Source organism: Danio rerio, chromosome 14 (genome assembly GCF_049306965.1).
Source record: "Danio rerio strain Tuebingen ecotype United States chromosome 14, GRCz12tu, whole genome shotgun sequence".
NCBI classification, from domain to species: Eukaryota; Metazoa; Chordata; class Actinopteri; order Cypriniformes; family Danionidae; genus Danio; species Danio rerio.
This window is the reverse complement of record NC_133189.1, coordinates 9,838,132-9,862,596: the sequence shown is the minus strand read 5'-3', so window position 1 is coordinate 9,862,596 and position 24,465 is coordinate 9,838,132. Positions and strand designations below refer to the sequence as shown.

The following is a 24,465-nucleotide window of genomic DNA, read 5'->3' as shown; positions in this document are numbered from 1 at the left end:
ACCTTCAGCTATTATGCCCCCTGCTGCTGGGATCAGCTTCCAGAGATGATCAGATGTGCTCCAACATTGGGCACGTTTAAATCAAGACTGAAAACACATCTGTTTAGCTGTGCCCTTACTGAATGAGCACTGTGCTACCTCCGACAGATCACACTATCATGTCTTTCTTTTCTTTTTCATTCCTTTAAAAACCTACACATTTTAAACAGTTTTTAATCATTTCATTTTTTTGTTTCTTTTATTCTTGTTTTTGTAAAGCACTTTGAATTACCATTGTGTATGAAATGTGCAATATAAATACACTTGCCTTGCCTATACTAGCTAGACAGCTAGCTAAACAAAAGAGAAAAAAGAAAGAAAGAAAGAAAGAAAAAGTACAAAAGAAAATAATTTGCTTTTGAATTGATTGATTGATTGATTGATTGATTGATTGATTGATTGATTGATTGATTGATTGATTGATTGATTGATATCAATTATGGCTGCACGATATTGGAAAAATCTGACATATTTTGGTTAGCTGCGATTTATATTGCGATATAAATAGTTTCGACAGATGACTTGAATAGCTCCACGTAGGATAAAATCAGTAACTTTGACTGGGATAATCTTGCAGAGGAGTGAATCAAAGAAATTGAGAGAATAAATAAATAAGATAGAGCAAAGATAAAAGTAAAATAAATAGTCAGATATGATATTATCTTGATATTTTGCCCCTGATAATGATAGATCATATCAACAATATACAGTATCACAAGAAAACCATCCACAATATATTATAATATTTGTAAATGAAGAGGTAAAAATGCATAAAAAAGTTATAAGATGTATTTCTTTTATTAACAGCACATATATTTCTTTAGAATTGCAACTTCGATATATTTTTGATAGAGGCGCCACCATATGCACATCACTGTTTTGTCCTGCCCCTATTATTAAAATAATCAAATGTAATAGAAAATGTAAACATGGTTCTGTACGTTGGTCCGTGGTCCGTGTACGTTGCGTTCATTTGATTTTTGATCTTAAACGAAATTTAAAAAACGAGGAAACGGCCGTTTTTCGTTTTTTTATTTGGCTACAAAAAAATCAAATAACTGATTTTGGCTCGATTTTCTTTTTTTGGTTTAGGGTAGGAAAACGGATAAATGACTTTAAAATTCATTATCCACATGTAGGCGGTTCTGAAACGCCCATTTCCTCTGATTGGTCAATCAAATCTGGGCTCCTGACGTCGCCTTCAAAATAACAGTCCTGTAGTCTTCGTCCTCTGCGGATCAGCACCCAGGCATTTAATATATTATATTTAATATATAATATATTAGCAGTATTATTAGACATTTATCATTACAATTTATCATTACTGTTATAGTTCGCCGCCAAATTTGCTGCTATGCACCTGATACTGAGCAAAAGTTTTGCGAGCAGCACTTGGTTTGCACGATTGTTTCCAAGCTAGGCCTATATAATAGTAATAATAATAATAATAATAATAATAATAATAATAATAATAAGCCTTCCTTTCGAGACTTTCGCTGGATTAATGTCGAGTACAAAATATCTGTTTTAACAGTTTTCAGTATTTTGTGATTTTTACTTTTTTATTATTTATTATTTATGTATTTATTTACATTGTCTGGGCTGGTGTTGTATATTATGCTACAAAAACTTTGTAATAAACTGTGTTTACATTAATTTATCTATAGCCTATATTATTTCTTAAACATTATATTACTTCAAAAGTCCACAGAGCAGATATTAGGTCCCATAAATGAACGATGCAAGAGTCGGATCCAACAGCCAAAGAGAACTATGATCTTTATTTTTTTCGTTTAAAATAACTGTTTAATATACATAATACACCAAATTTACGTATCATTTGAACCACATACTAGAACATAGGCCTATGCCTGATACATTCATTGCATATGCATAAATTATATAAAAACAGCAGTATAATTATTTGACATTAAATTAACGTCACTGCCAAACTTCTTGCTGCTATGCTCCTGATGCTGAGCAAAATAAAGCCATTTCTGAGCAGCACATTGCATTATTGTTTCCGAGCTAGGCGCAGCTTTATAATATTTATTATTTTCACGTATTATTGTGATGTAATTAAAACTAGACCTATTTAACACACACACACACACACATATATAAATATATATATATATATATATATATATATATATATATATATATATATATATATATATATATATATATATATCAAATACATATATCAAAGTCCCTTTATAGTCTTTGCCTCTCTCTCTCTCTCTCTCTCTCTCTCTCTCTCTCTCTCTCTCTCTCTCTCTCTCTCTCTTTATGTGTGTGTGTGTGTGTGTGTGTGTGTGTGTGTGTGTGTGTGTGTGTGTGTGTGTGTGTGTGTGTGTGTGCATAGGCTATATAGCCTAGAGAGGAAAAAAGGAGAGAAAGCGAGAGATGGATAGATGGATATGAGTACATGTAAGGATGAAAGCTTAAATTCAGCCGAATATTAAGAAATACTTTAATTGGCCATATGGCTGTTTCCGAACACTGCCTTTTGTGTTTTATTTGGATATTACAAAATTAAATAGTCAAAATGTATTTTTTTACCATTCTCTCTTTTTACCATCATCATCATTCTCTCTCTGGCTTTTTTCAATAACAAAGAAATATATTTCAAAACAACACTTTAAAATTTATTACTTACGCTACATTAATAATAGATTTACTGTAGAGCTCAGCAGTTTACTCCGTGAATTCGCAAGAGTTACATAGCTTATATGGGAGTATTTTTTAAGCGCTAAAGTCTACATTTTTATTTAATCGGGTGGATCAGGTGATAGGATCAGTCATTGCTTATGCAAACGTCATCTACGTTCTGAAAAATAATAAGGTGTTTTAAAAATGTGTATCTTGACAAACTGGCACAAATTTGGATATAAAAATCTTTCATCGTGGCCAGACACGCGCAATCTCTCACAATGAGTTTACTGCACAAGTTTGGAGGATGTTGTTCATAAAAAAAAGCAAAGACGGCTCCTTGAAGAATATAAGATTTTTAATTGTTTTGTAAGTGCACTCAGGCATATGTTTTTGCATATCACTATAATTCTTTACAAAAGATTGTTTAATTACTCTGTTTTCGAACTGTACATTTATTCTTTACCTGTTATGTTATTATGTGGGCGTGGTTAGAGGTCCGCTCGCGAGTTCAATGAATGTATTTGACACAGTAACGGAAGAGGAACAGAGGAAAAGGCAAGTGCACATCGCGATGCTTAGTCGACAGTTTAAAGAATTATAGCCAACAAGATTATTAACCACACCATTCTAAGAGCAAGCAGTTTGACTGAATCTTATCAGATGAGAAGAAGATGTGGTGTGATTTGCTTCGGAGTTTGACATAACTTTATAACCACACACATACACAATCACCTGCAACTGCATAAAAATTTACAGCAACATTTAACTTCATCTGATAACTTGTTTTAACACAATAACTCCTCATTTTACATTATACGTTCATGGCATATGAAAATACGATCCCGGCAAATGTTGCATAATGGCATCACTTCCACGGATCGTCTGCTGAAGTGATCGCTGGACCTCCTGTTTATAAGGTGGACTTATTCTCTAAAACTATGGGACTTGTTTCATCACTATATTACAACTTCTCAGTATTAAAATTATTGTCATTCTTATGTGATAATTGTTTACCATTTACGTGGGCCTATGCTATTTTGTTTGATTTGTATTGTGATGATTATGTTTACACATTAATCATAAAGAAATTAATACATTGTTTAAACATAATAACTTGTGTCTGACCTCTTTACTCTTCTTCTATTCTTTGGACATCAATATATCCTTTAAGGTGGTATAGAACCGTACAGTTATCAGTGCATTCATACAGGCTTCAATACAAATTCTGTATATTTTTTCAAACTTGAGTTAACCGGGGAATACCTTCATTGCTGCAAAGAGTTTGTAAGACTGTCCTGGCTCATTCAAATCACGGAATTAAATCGAAACTGACAGCCGCAATGGATTATTTTGATATTAATAGCCAACAGTTTAATTTAGGCTACTCTGAAACTGTGAATATTTCACTTTAATTTTATTTATATTATTATTTTATTTAACAAAAAATTTTGTGTTTTGGCACTGAAGCCAGGCCTATATAGGGGACCTCACATATTGTTGTTTGTAGTTAACTGGCCAACAAAAAATACATTAAAATTAAGATATCTTACTTATACAAATTATACCAAACAAAATTCGTTCCAAAAAGCTCATCTTTCCAACAAAAAAAGCCTATATGAAGTGTATTTTTTTGTTAGGGCCGGTCTGCTATACAGTGCTGTGGATGAATTGTTTTGCTAATAAGGATTTAATTATAGGCCTATGCTCACTGTAATTTCTGTATTACAAACATTTACATTTTAAAGTTATTATTTTACGAATTATGTCATCTGCCTTTTCCTCGGTGCAGATCACAATCGTAAAACTGTCGTGCTCGGAAATCTTGCTCAGCATCAGGTGCATAGCAGCAAAAATGGCTGCAAAATAACTTTTTTTTAATGATAAATTGTAATGATAAATGTCTAATAATATATATCAAATAATAATAATTAAATGCCTGGGTGCTGATCCACAGAGGACTACAAGACTATTATTTTGAGGGCGAGGTCAGGAGCTCAGATTTGGTAAATTAAAAATTAATAATTATAATTATATGTTTTTGTATAATTTATGCATAAGCAATGGATGAATCAGGCATAGGCCTATGTTCTAGTATGTGGTTCAAATGATATGTAAATTTAGTGTATTATGTTAAACAGTTATTTTAAACCAAAAAAAATTAAGATCATCGTTCTCTTTGACAGTTAGATTCTACTTGCATCATTCTCATCACCTGCAGCTGCTGCCAAAGTGAAACGCGGCGCCTAGCTGCGCCTCCCTCATATCTGGAGTAAGATGTCCAGCTTATAGGCTAAAGATAAATTGATAAAATAACAGAAAATGCACTGACAGTTTATTACAAAGTTTTTGTAGCATAATATACAACACCAGCCCAGACAATATAAATTAATACATAAATAAAAAAATTAAAAAAAAATCACAAAATACTGAAAACTGTTAATTTACAGATATAGCCGGAGCAATATTTTATGCTCATTCCAAGTCGATTTAACAGATCATCTTATATTTTTACATAGGTTAGAAAGCAATGAAGACATAAAATTAAGTAATTTTGCTGAAATCGCCAAATAAATAACCAAAACAGCTATTATTCATTAGCTGCTGTCAATGACCTCGTCACTACAGGGCGACATAAAAACGTATAAAGTGGTTAAGTGTTCATTAAAAAATTATTATAATGTAAAACGCTACACATCTAAAGTTCAATTCAACATAAATTATAAGTAAAACGACAAATAAAACATGTGAAACGTCGAATATCGTAACTTACTTACCTTTGATTACCGTTCCGCCCGTTGCTTGTGTCCGTTATTTAATTCAAATGATGAGCCCGCGCACGCATGTCACGCTGACTCGCGCAGAAGAGTTCCTGGCTGTGTTCTATTGCCACTTATCCCCCCTACGGTCTATTCATTTAGAACATTCTAACATTCAAAGTTGGAATTATTGAATATAAAAAAAGCATTAAGATCATCTTTCTTGGGTGTAATTTGCTTTCAAACTATTTCTACAACTCAGTTTTAGCGATCTTCATGTTTACAATTGTGCTCCCTTTGCAGTACACTTTAAAAACACTGATGTCATTTTGAACACAGCCTTATGGCGAAAGCTATAGGTGACCTTTTATTAAAAAGCGGAATTTATGTTACATCTCCAAAGCTTGTGAAAACAAAAAGCATACGTTAATTCTTTTAATTTATAGTAAGTTATTTATTAAGTATGTACTGTATATGAAATGGGCCTGCCGGTTAGAACTTTCTGCAGTGGTTTACATGTATGAAATTGTAAAAATAGACTTAAAAAAATCCTAATAATAACAAATACAACAACAACAATATTATTATTGTTATTATTATTATTATTATTATTATTATTATTATTATTAATATTATTATTATTATTATTATTATTATTATTATTATTATTATTATTAATATAAAAATAATAATAACAATCATAATTATTTATATTATTATTATTATCATATTATTATTATTATCAAAGTATGATTTTTTTCATTTCTAAAAAATAATAAATATTACATTTCATTTTATAATAAATAGCCTCATTATTTATTTATATTATTCACTCTAAAAACTGCTGGGTTGAAAACAACCCAATTTGGGTTGTTTTGGTAACCCAGCGCTGGGTAAAAAAGGGACAAACCCAACGCTGGGTTACTTTAACCCAGCAAGTTGGGTTACAAGTTTAACCCAGCATGCTGGGTTGTGATTTTAACCCAACTATTAGTTAAAAATTACTACACTGCTGGGTTGAATGTAACCCAAAATGGGTCAGAAATTTAATCTAGAAACTGATGATTAAAATCACTAAAATAAAAACAATTCTACAGCAATACATAGTTGTTCAGTAATGGAATTTTATTTATGACAAAAGATAAAATGTGTCCAAATGAATTTGAGATTTTTCCCATCTGCACCTCAGCATTAACCCTTCGACTGCCTGCTCTACCAAATGGTTGACCTCGTTTTTACTGTTTTAAATAATGACTGTTAAAGTCATAAGAAAAAAGATGATTTAGTGTTCAAAATATTTCTTTTAAATATATATATATATATATATATATATATATATATATATATATATATATATATATATTTTTTTTTTTTTTTTTTTTTTTTTTTTTAAATTGGTCTTACACATAATTTTTCAGATTTTTCATAATTCTGGTACTTTTACCATAAACATACATATCAATCATTTGGTAGAGGTTGATATTTTAGAAATTATAACATGTGTTAAAATGTACTGATTGTGTTCAATAGCGACATTAGCAGTTGAGAAATGCAATCCAATTTTTTTTCTTGAAAGGGTTGTTAAAGGGTTAAGACGATTTCTGTGAAAATTTATCAAACTGTATCACAGAAACACTGACTAAAGTTCAGTAACAATGCATCAGATTGAAATCAGACAAATTACCTTAAGAAAATGCATATTTGAAATACATTCAAAAACATTTGCATCATTTATAAATCAGGAATCATCAGTAAGGCAATTGCAATGTTATTGCAGAGTAGAGAAAAACAATAGTATAAGGAAGTAATAATGAAAATGCATCTAAATGACTGAAGTCAGAAAGTAATTTGAGCACAAACATCAACATATTCTCATATAAATCATCAACTGCAATGCAGAAAAAAATATGTGAAAGTAATAATGAAAAGGCATCAAACAGCTTGAAAAAACAAAACAAACAATAAAAACTAAGAAAATACAAATTTTATATTAAGAAAAAATAAGAAAACATTTTATAACTTTCCCTTTAACAATTATGTGCAAACATCAATATATGAGATATAAAGCAATCATCAGTAAGGATGATCAAGTTCAATGTAAATGCAGTTTTGAAGAAAAAAACAGATATAAAAGTTAAAATGAAACCTGAGGATGGAAGCATTTTAAAACAAATTTGAAATAGGAAAACTTTTTTTAACTTTTACTCGAACAATCATGTGCAAACATCAATCCTGAGATATAAAAGAGTCTGTAAGAAACATTAGTTGCAATGTAACTGCAGTGTAGAGTGTCTTAAAAAATATCTAGTCCATTATTATGTGCCGTCATCATAGCAAAGAGAAAAGAAATCAGTTATTAGAAATGAGTTATTAAAACTATTCTTTAGAAATGGGTGTCATGGTGGCACAGTGGGTAGTACGATTGCCTCACAGCAACAAGGTCGGTGGTTTAAGCCTCAGCTGGGTCAGTTGGTGTTTCTGTGTGGAGTTTGCATGTTTTCCCCGTGTTCGTGTGGGTTTTCTCTGGGTGCTCCTTTTCCCCCACAATCCAAAGTACAAGTTAAAGAACACAGAATCCAAGGAAGCAGTGAGGTCACAGTATTAATGATTACTGTTTGTCAGCAAAAATTAATGCTAGCAGAACCCTTACTGCTAGTGTCTCCTCCCCAGGATGTCCATAAACCACAGTCTGCCACACCAGGGAACACTGCTTGGGGTAGTTCACACCAAAGATGTAGAATGCTTTATAGCAAACGTCCACTTTGGCAAGTAATGTACTTTGCAATAATAAATAGCACAGCACGTGAGCAAAGGCTTGAAAGAAGTGGTGGTCTCCAAGGATGAGAACATGAGGAAACTCAATAGATTCTTGAATTCAATGGATGAAGATACTCAGCAATATTGGTCCCAATCTGAAAAAATAAATAGAAGTAAGATTTATTAAAAACTCAAAAGTGTAAAAGTTAAATATCTTTAGAGTTAACTTTAGAACACCTAAAATACCTTTAGAAGCAATTAAGGCCATAACACACCAAGCTATCAGCCAGTGTTGGCATTAGTTAACCACTGACCATGGCACCATGCTGCAATTTTTTGGCCCGAGTGAAGATGACAATGCAACAACAGGTTTGCCTAAGGAACTTTTTTTAATAAGTAATAGTAAGGCAAGATGAGCATTTGAAATTATTAAGTATTTAAATGTGTTTTCTTAATGAGAATAGATAAGACCCTTCTTCCTGAGCTGGGACTGTTTGCAACCGTATTTGTATCATTTGAAGCCGCATTTAAATTTTCTTTAAAAACTTCAAAAATGAGGCACAATCTCAGTTCAAGATGGATAAAATTGCTGAAATATTTTCCTAAAAAAAAAATCTTTCTGACTGAAGAAAGAATGACATGAACATCTTGGGTGACAAGGGGGTGAGTACATTATGTGTGAATCTTTTGTTGGAAGTGGACTTCTCCTTAAATGAAAATAATTGGCTTACAGGGCATTTAGAGTTTGTTGCATTCACTATCTATATAAAGCATCTTATCACTAAAAATTTGAAACCATAGCTGTGACCAAATCACAACTTTCACATAACCGTCATCTTTTTATGTTTTACGCAGCAGATGCCCTTTCAACTGCAACCCATCACACTCTCATTTACACACACACTATGGACAATTCAGCTTACCCAATTCAGCTACACCGCATGTCATTGGACTGTGGAGGGGAAACCCATCCAAGGCTCAAACCAGCGACCATCTTGCTGTGATGCGACAGCACTACCCACTGCGCCCCCATGCCACCCTAATAACAAACATAAAAATAACATTTTCATTGTTAATAAAATAACTAAGACAATCATTATGCATTAAATGCATCATTATGCATCGAGAAACCTTTAATTGAATCCTTACCCTCTGAATTGTATTCAAATTGACCTAAAAACGAGGAAAGGTTCGCTCCTGTGCTAAAAATAAAACAAGAGAATGTCACTGGCTGCATGAACAGCAGATTTTAAAAAATAACCAGACAAAAACAAATTGGCATTAGAGTTCAATCTCTCAGTTTAAAGTGTTGAAGTGGCTAATGATTACTAGGGCTGCCCCCTAATAATTGAATAACCATTAGTCAACTAAAAATTTATTATTCATTCATTCATTTTCTTTTTAGCTTTGTCGCTTTATTAATCTGGGGTAACCACAATGGAATGAACCACCAACATATCCAGCATAAGTTTTATGCAGCGAATGCCCTTTCAGCTGCAACCCATCACTGGGAATACTCATTCACACACATACACCATTGACAATTTAGTCTACTTAATTCACCTTTACCACGTCTTTGGAAACCGGGGCACCTGGAGGAAACCCACGCGAACACGGGGAGAACATGGAAACTCCACACAGAAAGGCCTATTGACCCAGCCAAGGATCGATCAAGTGACCTTGTTGCTATGAGGCGAATGTGCTACCCACTAGTTGCAGAAAAAAAGTCCACACTGGCAAAGTCAATGTATGCTGCATGAATCCGCTGTGTAAAAAATATGCTGGATAAGTTGGCGGTTCATTCCGCTGTGGCGACCCCAGATTAATAAAGGGACTGAGTCAAAAAGAAAATGAATTAATGAATAAATGGTTTATTAATAAATCTGTAATTATTCAACTAATGCTTCAAATGAACATCACAAGTCAACCAGACAAATGTTTAGACAAGGGCAGCCCTAATGATTACAATGAACCAAGTAAAATATTATTACATACCTTCAAATGTGGGGATTAACTCCTCAAGATTGCATTCTTTTAGTTTGATTTTCACGCAATTATCCATCTGAAAAAGAATAACAGATAAAAGCGTTTAAGCAAAATTAAGTAAAAAAAGATCATGTTAGCCAAAAGTCACTATATCACAAAAATACTCCTAAATGATAATAATTATCCAGGGTGTCACATAAAACGGTGGTCAAACTTTTTCTTTTTGCAGTCGAAGATGATTAGGTTGGAATTAGCCTTAGCTCAGACATTTCCGTTAGCATGAAACGACCCTTACATAAAGGATTAATTAAAGATAGCTCAAATCACGTCTAGAATGTAAAATGCTCATAGTAAATTAATAACATTTGCTATTCAATGTACAGATGTACAGCTAAACAAAATGTACATGCAGAGCAGGACAATTATTGTATATATTTTGATAAAAAAAAAACATTGTTAGAAGCTGAATTCAACACTTATGCATCAAAGTATTGTCACAAAAATCCATGAACAAACTTAAGAAATACAAGAGTAAAAATACTACTTACTGCTTTACAGTTAACACCCCAGAAAGATCACAAATCACAGTAACGTTACTTACTGTCATCACCTAACGTTAGCCAACATAAAAATCTGTGTCATTCAAAAGGTATTTTATTACAATAAAAAGCTCCTAAATTATCCTAGGTGTTGTGTTTATAAAGTGGTCATCAAACATGCTTCACGTTAGTTTCATTAGTTACCTTATACTTTTCGAGCTCCTTCCGATGCCATGCGCGCTTACCCGTCCACCGATCAACAGGCTGGGCGTGAGGTGGAGCAACAGGTCGGGCGTGAGGCGAGCACAGGTCAGGAGTTAGGCGGAGCAACAGCTCGGGCGTTAGGCGGAGAAACAGGTCCGGAGAAACAGGTCGCCGTTAGGCGGAGAAACAGGTCCGGAGAAACAGGTCCGGAGAAACACGTCCGGAGAAACACGTCGCCGTTAGGCGGAGAAACAGATCCGGAGAAACAGGTGGCTCGTCAGGCGGACTCGGAGCAACAGTTCAGCCATAAGGCGAGCACAGGTCAGCGTGAGGCGGAGCAACAAGTCGGCCATCAGGCGGAGAAACAGAAAAAAAGCGCGTGTATATTATACTAAGTAAACTAAGTGTGTTATTTCTTATGAAAATTGTTAAATACACACTAAATAACTTACGTCTCACACAGAATTTCACTCGCTTCCCCTCAAAGACAGCGCAAAGAAAATGGCGGTTTCTCACGTTGATGTCCCTGCATGTTGACGTGACGTGCGTGCTCTCTTTCACGTCCGCGTTCCCAACCCAGCACTGCTGGGTTATAGATAAAGATCGATTTTCAACCCAAATTGGGTTGAATCAACCCAATTTTGTTACCCAGCAGTCTCAACCCAGCATTTGGGTTAAAAAACCAACCCAGCGTTTTTTAGAGTGTTTGTATGATATTAGAATATAAATAGAATATATAGAATATATAGAATTATAATTATTTTTTTATTTAAAAAAATATATATGCATATAACTATAATACTGCTAATAAAAATCACATATTGGACAATTAAAAAAATATTTTAATCCTGATTTCAGTGTCAAGTGATCTTAGCATTTATAGCAAGTAGAATGTTTGACTAAAGAAATTGTAAAATTGTAAATTGTTACTGCCAATTCAGTTACAATCTAGTAATTACCCATAAGGAGGTTTCTTGCTATGATTTAGTGTTATTTTTACACATTACTAAATTCATCCATATTGTAAGTTTACAAACAATATAAAAAATCTTTGTATTCCCTAAATTAAAACATTTAATCATTTATGATTGGCAAAAGCTGAATTATAAAAACTAAATAAGATACTGGAAACAATTGCAGTTTTAAAGAGCTTTAATTCTAATATAATTTACATTTACTTTTAATGTCAAACATATATAGAATCCCCCATATTGTTTTTAATGGATATAATAAAATTTACAATAATTGTAACTAGTTTTTCACAATGCTGGAATTTTAAACATTGAAATGATACCTTCAATAAATATCAACATACCATTTTCTATATTTTGTGATAAAAAAAAATCTTAATGTTATTATTAATTATTATTTAATGCACTAGAGCCAATGGACATCAGTATTTTTTATATTATGAACAAATTTTTGAATAGCAAATCTTTGCATATTATTCTACTTGTTGGTTGTAGAAAATATATATGATCATTTAGCATTATCATAGCGCTCTATGCCTATGTGTGTGCATCGACCTGCACTCTAAAACTAAAATTATTTAAATATTTATTTAAAATTCATTATTGAATCCTAAATTTTCCATTTTGCATTGCACTACCGCAGTGAACAGTTTAAAGCATCTAGTATGTTTTTGACGTTTTTCCCTTGTCAGTTGAGGAGATCACATATGATAATTTGGCATATTTAAAAGGGAAAAGGACAACACGTCAATCGACAGCACTTTACACTGATTTCAAATCATAATGAAATGAGTTCAGTTTTACTGACCTCTCGATATTGTTCACACAGGTCAGGGACACGCAGCAACGCGAGTAAGAGAAAAGATCAAAGCAAAGCAAGACAATACTTTATTTACGTTTTTCATTTTAATATATTGATTGTAAAAGAGCCTGGGTTTTTAAAACCATGTTTTTTGTTTTTAAATACACTATATGCTTTCTCAACTATGAAACACATCACAAAAAAATGTTGTATTGTTGTTGTCTGGTGAGTGGGCAATATGAAAAAGCTCCCCCGAGGTAAGAAGGAATGAAGGTATTGGTTTTTATATTGATGTAGAAATTAATAACTTGTAAAATAATTTAACCTTTTAATTTATTTGTAAAAATATGTATTGATGAGCATCCTGTTTAGCCTATTGTTACAGCAAATATGATTATAGTACATTTATGATTTATTAATAATAAGATAAATAGATTAAATCATAAAAGAAAATGGCATTATAAAGTGTATTACGATTTTGTTTTTTTCTACCCTATTTTATTTAATCTATTTTTTTTTACGTTGATATACTTCAAATTTAAATTTACATTATTTGTTACAATCTTTTGCCTTATTAATAAATCAACTTAAATGAAAAGTATATGCATCAGTGCATGAAGCAGAAGGGAAAATAGAGAAGGAGTTAACAGCAGTAACGTCGTTATTTGTTTGCCATTATTGAAATGTAATGGCACTAAACTGCTATATAAATATATTTTGCATTCTACATTGGACTGGAAAAAAGCAATAGATGTAAAACATTTTGTAAGGAACTTATGTAATTCTTTTTAACCATATGTTCAAGTCTGATACTGGGCTAAATGTGGACCAAATCTGTCGGGCAAAACAACCATGTCGATATTTGGTCTATGTTTAGACCAAATCCGACGGACAAAACAAAGACCACGTCGATATTTGGTCTATGTTTGGACCAAATCCGAGGGGCAAAACAACCACGTCGATATTTGGTCTATATTTGGACCAAATCCGACGGACGAAACAAAGACCACGTCGATATTTGGTCTAAGTTTGGACCAAATCCGACGGGCAAAACAACCACGTCGATATTTGGTCTATATTTGGACCAAATCCGACGGACAAAACAAAGACCACGTCGATATTTGGTCTATGTTTATTCGAAATCCAACGGACAAAACAACCACGTCGATATTTGGTCTATGTTTGGACCAAATCCGACGGGCAAAACAAAGACCACGTCGATATTTGGTCTATGTTTGGACCAAATCCGACGGGCAAAACAACCACGTCGATATTTGGTCTTTGTTTAGACCAAATCCGACGGACAAAACAAAGACCACGTCGATATTTGGTCTATGTTTGGACCAAATCCGACGGACCAAATACAGACCAATTTTCGACGTCGAAATTTGGGCTAAATAAAGTCTATGACGGGCCGACTTGATTTAGCCCAAAAAACGACGTCGAAATGACGTCTCGTGCTGGGTGGGTATGTACTCCTACGGAACCCCGGAAGGGACGTAGTGGGGGAGAAAAAAAATGGGTGGGTGAAAAAAAAAATGGGTGAAAGAAAAAAAATGGGTGGGAGGAAAATATATATTTCTAAGTTTTTTGCGTTCTCTCGCAAAGTTTTGCGTTCCCTCGCAAAGATGTTTTGCGTTCCCTTGCAAAGATGTTTTGCGTTATCTCGCAAAGTTGTTTTGCGTTCCCTCGCAAAGATGTTTTGCGTCCTCTCGCAAAGTTGTTTTGCGTTCCCTCGCAAAGATGTTTTGCGTTATCTCGCAAAGATGTTTTGCGTTCCCTCGCAAAGATGTTTTGCGTTATCTCGCAAAGTTGTTTTATGTTCGCCCGCGAGACGTGTATTCTCACGAGACACTTGTTCGCGGTTGTTTTCATTTGGTGTTTGCACTTGCACAGCGTCAACATCACTTCACTTTAATGATCTTGAATGTTAACACTCCGCAGTTGGATCGGAGAAATACGGAACCCCGGATGGGACGTAGTAGGGGAGAAAAAAAATGGGTGGGTGAAAAAAAAATAATGGGTGAAAGAAAAAAAATGGGTGGGAGGAAAATATATATTTCTAAGTTTTTTGCGTTCTCTCGCAAAGATGTTTTGCGTTCCCTCGCAAAGATGTTTTGCGTGCACTCGCAAAGATGTTTTGCGTTATCTCGCAAAGATGTTTTGCGTTCTCTCGCAAAGATGTTTTGCGTTCCCTCGCAAAGATGTTTTGCGTTATCTCGCAAAGATGTTTTGCGTTCCCTCGCAAAGATGTTTTGCGTTCCCTCGCAAAGATGTTTTGCGTTCTCTCGCAAAGATGTTTTGCGTTCTCTCGCAAAACTGTTTCTCCACAAACACTTCCTGTTCACTTCACTCACATAAACCCTCCCGTTTTTGCTGAAATTCCATATTTTACCATTCTATCCCACTTTCTTTACATTACTGTGCGCTGATTGTCGCCTTTCACTTTGCAACCTCTGAACCAGTGAATGCATGTTTAAACGCTGACTGACAGACGCGCTCCATACAATAAACTGATCCCAGATCAGCGTCTGTACGCGCCATTTAAAGGGACACTTCTGTTATCAAACAAGTGCGCAGCAAATGAATCTCATGTTTTGTTTAGTTTGATAACAGAGGTGTCTCTGTAAGAATGCACAGATCTATAATGAAAGCAGTCCATTACTTTAGAAACTGTTTGTGCTCATTTAAGAGAAAATAAGCTGTTTAAAATAAAACATGCAGGACGGAGATGTTTCATATTATTCAGTGTATTTGTCTGTTTAAACATACACCCGCTCCTCTGTAAACGGCGTGTACAGACGCTGATCTGGGATCAGTTTATTGTACGAAGCGCGTCTGTCAGTCAGCGCTTATGCATGCATTCACTGGTTCATAGGTAGCATACGCATAGTAATGTAAAGAAAGTGGGGTAGAATGGTAAAATACGGGAGAATTTCGGCAAAAACGGGAGGGTTTACGTGAGTGCAGTGAACAGGAAGTGTTTGTGGAGAAACAGTTTTGCGAGGGAACGCGAAACATCTTTGCGAGGGAACGCAAAACATCTTTGCGAGGGAACGCAAAACATCTCTGCGAGATAACGCAAAACATCTTTGTGAGGGAACGCAAAACATCTTTGCGAGATAACGCAAAACATCTTTGCGAGGGAACGCAAAACATCTTTGCGAGAGAACGCAAAAAACTTAGAAATATATATCTTCCTCCCACCCATTTTTTTCTTTCACCCATTATTTTTTTTTCACCCACCCATTTTTTTTCTCCCCCACTACGTCCCTTCCGGGGTTCCGTATACTCCACATTAATCCAGCAAAAGTCTCGAATGGAATTGGCTTGCTGCGTGAGAGAAAATGTGTGTGCATGTGTTCCAATGAACTCTTATTCTGGCCCTGCTAACAACTATAAAAATTAAAACTAAACAATAAAAACTATATAATAATAATAATAATTATTATTATTATTATTATTATTATTATTACTATTATATAGGCCTAGCTTGGAAACAATCGTGCAAACCAAGTGCTGCTCGCAAAACTTTTGCTCAGTATCAGGTGCATAGCAGCAAATTTGGCGGCGAACTATAACAGTAATGATAAATTGTAATGATAAATGTCTAATAATACTGCTAATATATTATATATTAAATATAATACATTAAATGCCTGGGTGCTGATCCGCAGAGGACGAAGACTACAGGACTGTTATTTTGAAGGCGACGTCAGGAGCCCAGATTTGATTGACCAATCAGAGGAAATGGGCGTTTCAGAACCGCCTACATGTGGATAATGAATTTTAAAGTCATTTATCCGTTTTCCTACCCTAAACCAAAAAAAGAAAATCGAGCCAAAATCAGTTATTTAATTTTTTTGTAGCTAAATAAAAAAAACGAAAAACGGCCGTTTCTTCGTTTTTTAAATTTCGTTTAAGATCAAAAATCGAATGAACGCAACGTACACGGACCTACGTTCTTCATTGCTGATCAACTTCAATATTCCCAACTCCACATTGCAGATGTTGCGATGTGACTGTTTCCAATGCAGACATTGCGATATCAATGCTAAAATTATATATTGTGCAACCCTAATATTACGAAGCTAATAATATGTCAAAACAATCTGAATTTGAATTGTGTTCATTTGAATTATTGACAATTGTAATTTAATAAATCTGAGTTTATATATGCCATTAAAAATTGTTTCGAATTTAAATTTCTTAACTTTTATTTAAATCTCTAACTTGAGTTTTCAACATAATATTTTATTTTACGTGACCAAAACCAAAAGTAGCCTTCCCTATACTTAAAGCTGAACATCCTTTCTGTGTACTCACACGAGGACACTCGGAGATTTGAGGCTGGTTTAATAAATGTGTTTATAGCTTTTAACTTCAAGCCAGCAATCATAAAGCAACATCGTCCACGCATTTGTTTTCCCGCTATTCAAATACATATGAGTTTAATTTTACATCAAGCTATATGTAGATTAAAAAAAACACAGAACTACTGAAAATAGCTGACCCCCAATAGTCAGTTTGCAGAAGAATTGTGTCCTCCTGAACCTTACACACACCAGTAAACTCATGCAGCTGTGTGATTGGCCAAAATGCTTAGTTGGACTTTTCAGTGATCGTCTACTTTTCCCTGTTGGTCACCCCTGACCTACTTTCGGTTGAATCTGAATTTCACCATCTGAATTTCTACTTTTGGATTTCAGGATATTGAATTTGATGATCTGAATTTCTTCATCTTGAAAGCTTGAAACTGTATTTTTACTAAATGGATATATGCAGTCTAGGAATTAAGAACACACAAAAAATCAAAAGTTTGAAAATGAAAATGTCTTAAATTTCAAAAGTTCAAAATTCCAGTTAAGAAAATCAAATTCAAGTTAAGAAATTCAAGTTAAGAAATTAAAATTCAAAACAAATTTTAACAGCATATAAAAATTCAGATGATTAAATTCATAAATCATTAATGAATCAATAATTCAAATTAACACAATTCAGATCGTTTTGGCATATTATTAACTCCACATAATATCGACTAATGAATAACCCAAAAATAATTTCACAAATGTTTTTAGATAAAAGTGCACTGGAGATAAGTATATCTAGGCATTAGAACATTTACATAATCAGATCTTAAAATTGAATATGATTTTGTATAGATTTATTTAGGTTTAAAGACAATTGTCAAAGTGTTTAACAACAACATTAAAATGAACCAACTTGATCCAGGCCAGAAATCTTACACTGTGAAAATAAGCTGTCAACCACCACACTCAATTTAGTTCAACCCAGACAACAAACAGCTTCAATAAATATATGAAGTAAACAAAAGTATTAGAAGGAAAAAAAGATGAAGGTGCAAAGCAAATCAGTGTGTTGATAAGACTTCTTAAACATTTTCAGAAACATTAAAAAAAAATTATTTTAACTTTTGACTGGTCAGACATGTAGCAAAAATAAATAAATAAACAACATTATTTAAATATCCTGCTGCTTTAGTTGTTTACATCCTTTACATGAGATTAACGTTTATTTTTATACTTAAAATACTAAAATACTTATAGTAATGAACATTTGATCAATACTCACAGACATTTGGCTGTATTTTTTTAGCTGACCAGTGTCTTCTTGTAGAGTTCTGCTCTCGTCAGAGTCATATGAAAGGATTTGCGATATTCGCCAGGATTACCCCTAGTTAATGTGCTCCATTGTGCCTCTAATCCAATGGCAGCCCTGGAATCTTTCTTCAGATTAAACCCTTGTGTAAGAATTTTACCTCAGGAAGAAATCAATTGGATTGAAATTAAAATAAAATATTCAGTATGTGATTATTTATTGAGAACCAGCACAAAAACACAAAGGCACAAATGTTGTCACTTAGAGAATAAACAGCTGTTGCATAAATCATCTGCTTTAACATTGAAAATAAACAAAAAAAGCTAAAATAATGCAGATTTGGTTGTCATTTTATGTCAGTACTTAATGTAAGCTTGCAGAAAATAAAGGCTGAACTTAATTTTTCACTCACATATACACAAACACACAGAATATATCATGTCAAAATTATTAGCCCTCCTGTGAAATTCCAATTTTTTCTCAACTTCAATTTAAATATTTTCTTCAAGTCAATTTCAATTCTTCTCTGCTAAACATCACATGAGAAACATTTGAAAAAGAATGCACATTTTACAGAAGGGTGAATAATTTCGACTTCAACTTTGTAAATAATTAAATAATAAAATTAAAGTATATATTTTTCAGTTGTTAGTTTTACTAATTCACTCATTTTCCTTAAAAATACAAATTTCCTATAAAAATTTGTTCATCAGGGGTCGTCACCGCGGAATGAACCGCCAACTTATCCGGCATATGTTTTACTTTTTGCAAGTACTCTTCACATTGATTAATTACCCAAGGTTCCATCATATTTCATTTCAAAGTTGTGGTACTCTTTTTAAATCACCACCTATTTTAATAGCTCGATATTTTTAGCCCCCTTAAGCAATATATATTTTTGATTGTCTGCAAAACTACTGTTATACAATGACTTGCCTAATTACACTAATTAAGCCTTTGAATGTCACTTTAAGCTGAATACTAGTATCTTGAAAAATATCTTTTGAAATATATTGTACTGTCTTCATAGCAAAAATAAAATAAAATATTTAGAAATGAGTTATTAAATCTGTTATCATTAAAATGAGTTGTGAAATGAAATGGGGGGGGGGGGGGGGGGCAATAATTCTTACTTCAACCATATATATACACAGGTATTTTCCTCCCTGTAAATAAGGAAAGGGAAATAAATACAATAGAATAAAAATATGAAACAAACTGTGCTATAAGCATCTTTAATGTAAGAAACTTTAGCTACAAAAATCCTTCAGTCAAGAGCGGTGAGAGATTTTCTCCTTTTGTTGTTTGAATAATAATTAAAACAGGCAACAGCAGGGATATTGCGCGGTGTCACTTTAAGCATAGTGCGGTTCAAATGGTTTCTCTTTCACGTCTTTTGATCCTCAACTTGTTTGTTTATTACAAAAATGAGGGTTAATATATATGAATAATCACTAAACACTGTGCTCTGACACAAATGTGCATGTATTTGACCATTAAAGCGCTCACATTAAGATGCCGCTGGATTTGTGTGCTAAGTTCGTCTCAGAGGCCAAACGTGCACACACCAACATGCACTCTTTCGTGCTTTTAAAAACATGAATGATTTAAATGTACATCAATGAACAATGCGCATCTCGTGCTGCAAAAGTTACATTACAGCACATTCTTTTAGTCATTTTCAAGTGGAACTGAGCTTTGCAGAGCAGCAAATGTGTACAACTGGAAAGGGGCGGTTTATGATGCAATATATATATATATATATATATATATATATTTATATATACAGTATAGTTCTGTCTGGTTCTCAAATCTGATTGGCTGAGAGCCGTGCGATATTCTGCAATATCAGAACTCCTACAGCCTCTTTACCCTTTGTGTATTACTCCGCCCACATACACCCAGCAAAAAGCAGACACTACAGACCTAAAGTTTAAAAGATGCTTTTAACTGTTTTAACAGCTGTTTAACTGTCAGCTTACACAGCAAAATATGGGGACCCAAAACAACTCTATGGGTGTTAATTTCAACACTTTAAAAGTGTCTCATGGGGTCCACTCAAAACAGAGTTAAATCAACACTTTCAAAAGGGTTGGCACATTGACACCGAAGTAAGGGTTAATTTTAACTCTGGGCAGAGTTAAAAAATGTAACTATATTTAACACCGCCTGGTGTAATATATTGTTATTTTATTCAACTCTCTTGAGTGTAAATATGGTAAAAAGGTAAAATAGACTGTAAATTACAAAAGAAAAAACATTTTATTTGAAAACATTCACCACTTCAACAATTCATTCAGTTTTTAAAATGCAACAATGTCAAATATGCTTTAAATGTTTTATTAGTACAGACAGTATCAACAAAATATGTATGACCAGTGCTCAAAAAGGCTGTTTCAGTCCTTTGGTCCAAACTTGATGTGTTATCAGAGCAATTTGAAAGCTCAATATAGCGTCACTCATAGTTTACTCCTGAACTTATAGTTTTCTTGTGAAATTGCATTTTAAACAACTTGGCGTGCAAATCTTTCACTTCGGGTGTTTCCTTGGTCCTCCATATCAAACACAGCAGTTTAAATGAAGTTATAAATGCTGTAAACTTGTGTGAAAACAAACTGGAGCTAGGAAATCTCATCAAGCATGTCCTTTGAATGAAGTGCTTCCCAGCCACAGGATGACCTTTTTATCCATGACGATGTACAGTAGTAGCTGATGACCGCTCGTCTGGTGGTTCCTGATGCACGGATATAGGGTGATGCTCATCTAAGAACTCTTCAAGACTCCAGCATGACTAAGAAAAATGTTTGAAAACAAATTGCAATCAAATTCTATGATATATTTAAAAGAACATTTAAAGTAAATAAAACATTCAAGAAATCCAAACTCACCTTTTGAAAATCTTCATGATGATCCACAACTTGACTCTCCCAGCTGGTTGAGGTGACAGGATATGGAAAAGTAGAAAAAACACATATATCACTGTTGGAATCTCCAAAAACAATTAGGTTAACCACTATGACTAGAACTGGAAAAACAGGCAGCTGTCTGTCCAGAATCCTGAATTTAACACAACACTTGGAGCAAAATTTAGAGGATCTTAAAATCTTTTATATCATTTAGTGATGCTGACTTCCCCAAAATATTGGCCACAGTGTAAAAAATATTCATAAACTTCATAAACAACACTTTTCTGTAAGCGTGTGCGTGCGTGCGTGCGTGCGCGCGTGCATGTTTCTTTACCTGATTCAACTTGTTAGGCCCTTTCAGGTCCAGTATTGACGCCACCTTTACTGGAGTCTAGCAGATGTTTCAGGTCCAAATATAATCTAAAATATTAGGATAAGCAGAAGAGGAAAAGTGCAAAGTAAAGAGCAAAACATTATTTAAGTAACAGTTCACCCACAATACAAAACTTATCACCTTCATGTCATTTGTTATTCTCTAATGCTCTAATACCCTCTCAGCTTATGTGAAACAAATACAGAACTTTATCAAACATACCTTCATTATTATCACCACATATGACCAAGAAGGTGTGCTTGGTCATTTCACCAACTCTGGAAATACACCATCCGTCTCTAATCAGCCACCGTCACAGGGTCTTGTGTTATTGTATAGAGAATTGTGGCTGTTAAAAAACAACAACACATTAGTATCTAACACATATGCATAACTTTCAGATAAAAAGGAGAGATGAACATCACAAAGTATGCCTCAAACTTTTTCAGATATCTTTTGATTCAGATGTTGATTATTGATAATAAATCTACAAATGAAACCTGTATCATCATTAGGCTGCTCAAATATGAATCAGATGATTAATTTTACAGACAGGTGGCTGTTTACAACGCACTAAATTGTCTTTAATAAAACGGAAATGTTGTGTACAGTACATGCTAAGTTTAGCCTATAGTTTTAAACACGATATCATGCGGGAGAAAAAGCTTGACTAAAATGTTCCTGACTACATAAATAGCCTAACTTACTAACGTCAGACATCCCGAGTTGGGAAAAGTAATTTTCGGGGGATACAGAGTTGATTTGCGGGAGGTAGCGGGAAAGATGAGAACCTGAAGAGCAATGGGATGAGTTGCGCGCGACGTACCTAAAGAGCGGTGGGGGTGACTTGCGCGCGACGTACCTGAAGAGCTGGGAGGGATGCGGTGGAGAGGGGTGTGCAAAGTGTTTAATGACCGGGCGGGAGACGCGCGATTTCCGGGAGATTATCATTCATTTGCGGGCATCTACTTGGGCATATGGGAGTCTCTGTGCATTTGCGGGATAACGTTAACGTTAGTCCCGCAACTTCCGGGAGACTTCTGTAACGTTAAATGTCTGAGAAAGTGCAAACGCGGTCATTTAAAGACATTAATGTTAACATTCCGACTTTAATGGTTGTCAACGCTTAATATAATTCAAGCGTACGTTATCACGCGAGTCTATGAACTAACGGTATACGTTACGGCCACGAATGAACCAGTTTAAAAGGGCCGCGGTGTTTAAAATAACCAAATTAACGTACACGAATAACAAACAATCATATGTTTTAGTCAGGAAGCCTTTTAGTAAGTATATGTTCATTTACTCACCAGATATGTTTTAGAAACTCTCCAGAGCTTATGGAAACCGTCCTGTGTTGCCGTTAGCATGCGGGCAGAGTAACGTTGGGCTAGGCTGCTCAGGGGATTCCCTCGCTAGTTTGCTTCGAATTAAAGGACAACAACGCACAAAATGGCATTAAGCGTGACAGAAATGTGTTGAACATGTACATTTGATGTTTTTATGCACTATGTATGCGTAAGCATATATAAAAACATTCTTGAAAGGAAGTGAATAGTAATGCAGTTAAGCTAGATACACAAACGACCATGAATGAACCGCAGAAGATTAAAATTGTCACTCCATTCTAAAGTTATTAACTTAACAATATATTTACAACTGTATTTCCTTAAAGAAAGTCAGTAAAATACCAACATTTAGGTAGTTTGACTCACCAGTTGCTGTTCTAAACCTCAGATAGAAAATGGCGTCTGAAAAATTCTTCAGTGACTGGGGCTGCATGAATTCCCGGATGTTGGAAATAACACCACCAAGTGTAAAAAAGATAACTCCTTGATTTCGCACTGAATAAAATCAATTCTAACTCTTATTATATTCATTTATCAAAATCTAACTCTTTAACATCAACACTTTACTCTGAAATGCTTCAACACCGAGAATTTAACTCAGATGAATTTGCTGTGTATGATTTTAATCCAAGGTGGAAGAAAGTAGTTCCTCATACAAAAGGGTTTTTGAGGCTCTCCATGTTTGATTTTGTTTTTATACACACAATTATGCCATCAAACTGTTATATAAACGCAATATCACACTCGTAGAAGTGCGATATGGCTGTATATCGGCACTGGTGGGGGCACTAACGCACTGCTACTCGTGTGATATTGCTCTTTTATATATATATATATGGGCAAGGCAGTGGCGCAGTAGGTGTGCTGTCGCCTCACTGCAAGAAGGTTGCTGGGTCAAACCTCGGCTCAGTTGGCGTTTCTGTGTGGAGTTTGCATGTTCTCCCTGCCTTCGTGTGGGTTTCCTCCGGGTGCTCCGGTTTCCCCCACAGTCCAAAGACATGCGGTACAGGTGAATTGGGTAGGCTAAATTGTCTGTAGTGTATGAGTGTGTTTGTGAATGTGTGTGGGTGGATGTTTCCCAGAGATGGGTTGCGGCTGGAAGAGCATCCGCTGCGTAAAAAACTTGCTGGATAAGTTGGCGGTACATTACGCTGTGGCAACCCCGGATTAATAAAGGGACTAAGCTGACAAGAAAATGAATGAATGAATGAATGAATGAATGAATGAATATATATAATACATATATATATATAGTTATATATATAAATAGTTATATATATAAATATATATAAATAGCTCACTTTATTCTTTATAGTTAGTTTAGCAGAAGGATCGTAATAGTTTACTTTCACTTAAAATAAAATAAAAACTAAAAATATGAAAATGTAATAATAAAAATCTATTACTACAATCTATACAGGGTTATCTTGAAACTTAAAATAGCATGGTTTACCAGTGAAGAACTCCCAGACAGTATGAAAACAAAAATAACTGCAGAACATTTGT

General features: G+C 34.3%; 1 protein-coding gene and 2 long non-coding RNA genes across 6 annotated transcripts in view; all 3 read right to left on the bottom strand.

Annotated features, from left to right (window-relative positions):
• The window catches only part of msnb (moesin b), a 48,986-nt gene extending 30,612 nt beyond the window's left edge, over window positions 1–18,374 (bottom strand). The window contains exon 1 of one of the 2 annotated variants that reach the window (NM_001256251.1): window positions 18,305–18,374. In NM_001256251.1, coding sequence (NP_001243180.1) covers window positions 18,305–18,310 — 6 coding nt within the window. In that variant the 5' untranslated portion in view covers window positions 18,311–18,374. Of the gene's footprint in view, window positions 1–5,471; window positions 5,524–18,304 lie in introns of those variants that run through there. The other variant, XM_068213209.1, reaches the window with a different exon arrangement.
• On the bottom strand, window positions 7,163–10,998 carry LOC103912064 (uncharacterized). Of its 3 annotated transcripts, none has more exons than XR_002459934.3 (6): window positions 10,940–10,998; window positions 10,745–10,806; window positions 10,206–10,272; window positions 9,360–9,412; window positions 9,134–9,249; window positions 7,163–8,365 (listed from the first exon to the last, which is right to left on the bottom strand). It is a non-coding gene; the product is annotated as an uncharacterized lncRNA (long non-coding RNA). The 3 variants fall into 3 exon arrangements; XR_012390223.1 differs by having other exon boundaries at window positions 9,360–9,407; XR_012390222.1 differs by lacking the exon at window positions 10,745–10,806.
• A 2,200-nt stretch (window positions 18,375–20,574) lies between the features above and the next one.
• On the bottom strand, window positions 20,575–23,598 carry LOC137487566 (uncharacterized). Its single transcript, XR_012389686.1, has 6 exons — window positions 23,326–23,598; window positions 22,921–23,033; window positions 21,833–21,959; window positions 21,572–21,657; window positions 21,220–21,262; window positions 20,575–21,122 (listed from the first exon to the last, which is right to left on the bottom strand). It is a non-coding gene; the product is annotated as an uncharacterized lncRNA (long non-coding RNA).
• Between the last annotated feature and the right edge of the window lie 867 nt (window positions 23,599–24,465).